The sequence below is a fragment of the Molothrus aeneus genome, chromosome 21, assembly GCF_037042795.1.
Source record: "Molothrus aeneus isolate 106 chromosome 21, BPBGC_Maene_1.0, whole genome shotgun sequence".
NCBI classification, from domain to species: domain Eukaryota; kingdom Metazoa; phylum Chordata; class Aves; order Passeriformes; family Icteridae; genus Molothrus; species Molothrus aeneus.
In genome coordinates, this window is record NC_089666.1 from 1,237,835 (window position 1) to 1,244,874 (window position 7,040).

Here is a 7,040-nt window from a genome sequence, read left to right on the forward strand (position 1 = left end):
CCGGTTAAAGGAATCACGCAGCAGCAGCAGCAGCCACCAGGGCATTGCTGTCCCCGTGACTCTGGGTTCCTCTGCTGGCATCGGGACAGAAACTGCCCGGTGCTGTCAGAACTGCTGCACATCGAGTCCACAGGAGGCCAAGATGAGCAGAGGGATGGAGCACCTCTCCCATGAGGGAAGGCTGGGAGAACTGAGATTGTTCCGTTTGGAGAAAAGAAGGCTCCAGGGTGACCTAATTGCAGCTTTTCAGTACCTTTCTCGTCAGGGAGCTGACAAGAAAGATGGAGAGAGACTGTGGACAAAGGCCTGGAGTGTCAGGACAAGGGGGAATGGCTTCCACTGCCAGAGAGCAGGGACAAATGGGATATTGGGAAGGAATCCTTCCCTGGGAGGGTGGGCAGGCCCTGGCACAGGTGCCCAGAGCAGCTGTGGCTGCCCCTGGATCCTCTTGGAAGTGTCCAAGGCCAGGTTGGACAGGGCTTGGAGCAACCTGGGACAGTGGAATGTGTCCCTGCCATGGCAGGGGTGGCACTGGATGGGCTTTAAGGTCCCTTCCAGCCCAAACCAATCTGGGATTCTATGAATTTCTAATCCCTACCTCAGAGGGCACATCCCAACGCTTTGTGAGGAACAGAACAGTCCCAGGAATGCAGTAAGAGGCTTCACACCACAGGGATTTCTAAGCTGGATGTCATTTTTCTGTTCCTCTTGTCCAGAGTCAGGACAGCCTGAAGCACAGCTCAGCACAGGGAGAAGCTCACAGGAGTATCCCCAGTATCTTCTGGGATGTCTGGCTTGTGGCACGTGAGGATTTTACTAGGAATGACACAACTGCTCTTTTATATCTATTTCCTGCTATAAACAATTCCATATAAAGCATCTCATAGAAACACAGTTTGTTATGCAAACACACTAAAAGCAGGAAAACAGCATGAGTACATAAACTGACTGCAAATGATTAATGAGACAGTAATTAGCCAGAGGAGCATTAATGGGCTGTGAGCAATTCAGATAAGCACAAGGCACATGCCAGCCAGGGAGCATCACTCAGTGACACCAGAGACAAAGCGGAGCCGGAATCAGGGCTTGGCTGAAAACTTTGTCAGTGGAGGACAAGAAAAAACTATTTTTCCAGCACAAAAGACAGACAAGTCACCCTCACCCACTGTTAGAACACAGAGCAGATAGACATGGAGCATAGATTCATCCCAACCAGTTCTAAACTTTTTATGTTGGGAGTGTAGTTGTCCCTCTTGGTGTCTGTTCCAACTTCCAACATCTGCAAGGTGTTTTTATATTGTTCTAGTAATTACAAATCAGGAGATTTTAAGACATTTCCATTTTTGACATGGGAAAATCTGAAGTTTCTAAACTATTGCAATAATGGCAAGTCTGTTTTCTGCTTTCCCGAATCTTTTTAACAGCATGAACTTGCTGACAAAGACAATTTTGAATATGAAATGCAAAAGAAAATTTTCTTTTTAAAGATAAGTGAGTCTTGCAGTTCACCAGCCTACTTCCAGACATTCCTGCACTTTGATACCAGCTTCTGCAACTGAGAGATACTCAGGCTCCTAAAATTTGGGGCAATCCAAAAGTCCATCAAGCACCGCCATGTGCCACATCAGCAGAAACACAGGAGGGCTCAGGCACTTTGACGAAGTTTGCTTACGACAAACCTTCTATTTCTCAGCAAATAAGAACAAGTTCTTCTCACCTCATCCCCCTCCACCGAGTTCATGAGATTAGAGCCTTCCTGAACTCCTTGCCCTCCTCATCTGCAGTTGTTTCATTTCTTTCTGCTGCTCCTCTCTGGGGTGGAGGGGCTGGGACTCAGGGGCATGGGCAGTGTGAGCATTCAGGTGCACTTGAGGCTACCAGTGTGGTACTGTGTGTCTTCTGCTGCTAACACTGACCTCATCTGGCTTTTTGGGATTACTGATCCTTCCCTTCCTTCTTTCATTCCTTCCTTCCATGGGATTCTTGCTGAGAAACTATCTGTATTTTACTGCTCAAATAAAAAGGCAGAAAGAAATTAGAGACTGAGGGATTTTGTTCAGGCATTTTTTTTCAGATGAGATGAATATTCACAAAATCACTCAAGAAGGGCATTCCCAAGTGTACGAGGTTGTTTGGTGAACACCACAGGAAAGAAGATGGTTCCACCCTCTAGGACACTGCTCTTGCTTTTAGTTTTCTGATCTCTTTCATGGACTCTGAGAGACCCTGTGTGAGCCTCAGTCATGCTTCAGTTTGTACTGGAAACCTTCTGATGACTAAAACAAACAGGACAAAAGAGTCATCCTAGGCTGAAAAAAGAGATACCCTATGATAAAAGAGCTAATAACAATTGGACATTCAACAGTCAAATTAGCAATTTCAATCTCATTCTTCACTTGGTGCTGTCAGGTAGTGTTTTTAAACCAAGAGCAAACTTCCTACCCAGAGAGCCCAAAGCTGTTGATACATATGCTTTAATCAAAGCACTGCATTCAGCACACCAGTGTCAGAAACAGATAATTCCCCCAAGCCTGTCACTGTCTAGCAGAGCACTCTTTGGAGAACAATGAAATTGCTTTCATCTAAGAGAGTTCTAATTTAATAATAATGGTAGTGTCTGGCTGTCAGAGTGGTCTGCTAATGCCATGGAGTCTGCTTCCAGACAGGAATTGCCCACTGATATTATCACTCATTGTAAACTGTCTTGGCTGGGAAGTCAATCATTAACTCTGGTCCCCATGTCATAAAAACATCATATTGTAAGAGCATGACTGGCTTAAGGCTCTCACTAATCAATCAGGCATACAGCAGGAATACAGCAACACATAAAAGGAGCCAGAGACTCGGGAAATCCTTCAGCTAAGGGGAGACAAGCTGCACCGAGGTTTATCTCCATGGAGAAATCCACTGACAAGCCAAACAAGGAAAAGAGATTGTCAGCTCCTGGAGTACTGCAGGCTGAGGCAGACAGTCCAGCGCCCGTGGCAAGAGGTGCTGCAGAAATCAGCAGAGCAGGATCCGTAACACAAAACTCAAAACATGAGAAGAGAGTGAGATTCACTGAGGAGCGTACTGAAGAAATGGAGAGACCTTCAGGAACAGAGACAGACAGTCCTGCTGCCTTTAAACCAGCAGGTTTGGAACGAGACTCTCCAAACTCACGGCCGCTTGCTGTGCTAACAGACACAAACTCTCCCGAAATGAGCACGTTGGACCTGAACCTCCAGTGCTCAGACACAGCCACCCCAGACATGGACTGCATGATCTGCTTCAACAAGTACAGCATCTACAGAGTCCCAAAGCTCCTGGACTGCCAGCACACCTTCTGCGCTGTCTGCCTCAAGCTGATCCTCAGGAAAGAGGAGAGCACCTGGACAATCACCTGCCCTCTCTGCAGAAAACCCACCTTCGTGTCAGGAGGGCTCATCCGCACACTCCAGAATAAAGAAGAGATCCTGGAGCGCTTGGAGAGCCTGGACTCAAACCCTGAGGTGTACATCTGTGCCATGGGGCTGGATGGCAACAGCTGGACTCAGAGCAGCCAGGACATTTTGAACCCAGAGGAAAGCAGCCCAGCACACAGCAGCCAGGCTGTGCAGAGACTCCTGCTGCTCCTGCTGCTCGGGGTGATCCTCGCCATGCTCATCCTCCCCTTCATGTACTCGGGGACGGTGAAATGGGTAATCTGTCTCCTGCTTACTTTGGGGTTGCTCATGTCTATAGTGCTTTGCTGCACTCCTAAATTCCACTGCAGGTGCAAGAAGGACTCCCCTGCCTCCTGTGACAAGGAGATCCACGTTGTTACTGTGGCCTGAAACAATTAACCTGCCTGTCCCAGAGATCAGGGACTGGGCCAAGGTGCTTGCTGGGCACACCAGTGAGTTTTGGACTTAAAAACAATCTCTCAGAGAATAAATTCAACAGTTGGCTGAGCTGGCTCAATGCCAATGCACACTGTTGTTAAATCTCATTACTGCAAACAAAATGAACTATTTATTTGTTGATATTTATGTGTTTTCACACTTTTTTTTTTTTTTTGTAATTGTGTTGGTTTGCTTTTGCCATTTTGTTCATGTCTGTGTCCCCTCCTGATGTGTCCTGCAGGATGTTATCTGGAACACCTGGGAGGTGATGTCCTGCAAAACCCCGGGGTTGCTGCTCACACTCTGAAAACAAGGACACCGTTCCTTGGGACAGAGTGGGAAATAAGGCTGCTAAATCAGGGAGTGGGTGTTTGGAAGAGAGTTTTTTTAACCCAGATTATCACCTCAATCCCTGGCAGGGATGGGAAAAGGGGATGTCAGTTGATGTCATTTGAAATTACACACAAAATTGGAGAGGAAGACGCAAAATCAACACTCCTGATCTTGGTATGTGGCTTGCAAAGGGCAAGGCTCAAAAACCTCATGACCCTCCAAATTCCCCACATTATTTAGCACTGAAATAGTTCCTCTCACCTGAATTCCTTTATCTGGCAACCTGCAGGACCTCTCTTCTTTCCCCCTTAACATTGGCCTTGAAAATGCTCACAGAGGTAAACAGAAATCCACTGACTGCTGCGCCACACCATGTGTGATATTTTTAAATGGAATGTCTCCATTAAATTTAAATAATATGAATTGCTCATTGACTTCTTTGTTTCAATTCCTCATTGACAATCAATGTCAAAACAATTCCTAGTTTCCTTATTGACAGGATTTGCAGCTGAGAAAGAGTATTAGGGAGTGTGCAGAGCTGAGCTGGTGAGTAAAGCAATGCAGTGAAGTGTTGGAGTGTTCCTGCATTTAAAAAAATACTTAGTTGCTAAGAAAACACCCTGAAACCCAACTAAAATTAAACTGAGGGAAAAAAATAGATTTCTCTAGTTAAACTGCATGTTTAAGAGTGTCAAGGATCTCAGGAGACCTTGGATCAGGTAAATATTTGTGTTTGATAAGAATGGAAACTGATGTCCTGCAGTTGCTCAGTATATAAATACACAGAATGTCTCACAGCAGATAAAACAGATTAGACGAAGAGGGTAAGAGCTCTTGTGCAGCTAAAGTCTTGGAAAACACAGGTTTGTTTGCTGCCAGGAACGGGAGCCTTCAGGGGATATAAATCCTTTGGATTTGCTCATCTCTTTGGACAGCAACAAGCTTACTGCAGAATACATATGACACTTTCTAACAACCAACCAGGAAAAAGCTTTCCACCTGGGAAAGAAGGCAGGTAGTTTTTAACCCAAATACTATATAATTCCAAATATAAAGACCGGACCAGATATTTAGCTGCACTGAAAATAACTTTAAAAACACTGGGCAAGTCTTAAAGCTCACAGAGAATATTCTTGTCAAGTTCCCTTCACCAACACCAGTGGGTGACTGGTACTGTAAAGGTCTGTAACAAATGAATTCATATTGGCCTGAACAGATCACTCACAAGGGATCCTGCAAGCAAATATATGTTTTCAGCACATGGGTGTGAAGAAATGAAAACAGAATCAACATGACCAGTGAAATCTCTTATTATGCTTCACCCTGCTCTTCCAAAAGAATTGTTTTATTACACTACTTTCTACAGAGCCCAAAAAAAAGGTCAACAGGAAAGGGCAGCATACAGAAGTGTGATTTCCAGGGTGAGACTGGCATCTGAAGGAATCCTTATGGATCCACAGAGTTGTAGTGCAGCACCTTCTAAGTTTTCCTTCAGGAGTTCCACTGAAATGATTTTCAGCCTGAGAGCCACTAACACCCAGGTGATTCAGAGTTCGCCCATGCTGGTGGCAGTCATGAGGCTCTGGAACCTGCTATCTTTTGAACACATTCCCATCTGACAAGATAATTAGGCTCAATAACCATGCAAGACTGAAGCGGCAATTACGTTTATAGAGAAAAGGCTAATGGGATTATATTCCTCTTCCAAAATGTAAAGGATTTGCTTGCACTCAAGTTTAATTCATGCTGGTCATTTTGTTAAGAAAGTTTCAGCTCTGAAGTCCCATGCCTTGCTTACCTTACCTGGCTAGCTCCTGATTTCGGATAGTGACTGGGTAATACACTATGCCCTGAGAGAGAGGGAATTATAGTGAGAAATGGGGCTAGGCAGCATCACTCATCCCTCGCCATGCCCTCAGCCCTCACCATGCCCTCAGGCGATCCCGGGGTCAGCTCGGTTGGCTGGAGCATGGTACTGACAACACCGAGATGGTGGGTTTGATCCCTTCTGTGGGCCATTCACTTCAGGAGTTGGATTTCGTGATCACTGCGGGTCCCTTCCCGTTCAGAATATTCTGTGATCCCCTCAGTGCCCTCCATGCCCTCAGCCCAGCGCAGCTCCCGCTCTCCCCACGCTCTCGGCCGCGCCGATGGCGCAGCGCCGCCAGGCAGGCCGGGCCGGGCAGGAAGGGGCGGGCGCTGGCGGCGGTAGTCGGTGCTCGGTTCCCGGTTCGCGGTGCTCCGTTCCCGGTGCTCGGTACTCGGCCGGACCGGCGGCAGGTCGGGCCGGGTGGGTTGGAGAGGGGCTGGGCGGGGAAGCGCCGCGGGCTGAGGGGCGAGCGGGCGGCGCCGTTCCCTCCGGCCGCACCCTTGCTCTGGCCGCTGCTTCCCTCCCCTCCGCGTAGCCAGAAGCGCCGCTTTCCGTAAATAAATGCCTGTGTTGGAGCCGCAGAGAATTCAGACGTGAAGGACTTGTGGTAAACGTGAACACGGGCAGCTGTGGCGGTGTCCGCCCTCGCAGCTTCCCCAGCTGAGGTGCTGCCTTCAGGCTTCTCAATGTGCTGTTCCCTCTCCGCAGCTTTGCTCACTTCACTGAGAGGACATCGCTTCTCAGCCGCTGCTGTGCCACCCTTAGGATTAACTGAATTAAACACGCTCACTTTTCCAACCGCTTAAGCTTTGGGCTTCTTCGTGTCCCTGTCCCCTCGAGCTCTGATCCCTGTGGCCTATCCATAACGCATTTATGTGTTCTTGCATCGAGACAGAACTGAATTAACGGCATTCTGTGTTTATACCTCGTATGTACAGATTAAAAGCAGAGGCTGTGGTGCTCCCAGCACCTCC

General features: G+C 47.5%; 1 protein-coding gene across 1 annotated transcript; it reads left to right on the forward strand.

Moving 5' to 3' along the window:
* The first annotated feature begins 2,765 nt into the window (after nucleotides 1-2,765).
* Nucleotides 2,766-3,815, forward strand: RNF186 (ring finger protein 186). The gene has a single exon (XM_066564175.1). The coding sequence runs from the start codon at nucleotides 2,895-2,897 to the stop codon at nucleotides 3,813-3,815; it is 921 nt and encodes a 306-aa protein (XP_066420272.1). The 5' UTR covers nucleotides 2,766-2,894.
* Nucleotides 3,816-7,040: the final 3,225 nt, after the last annotated feature.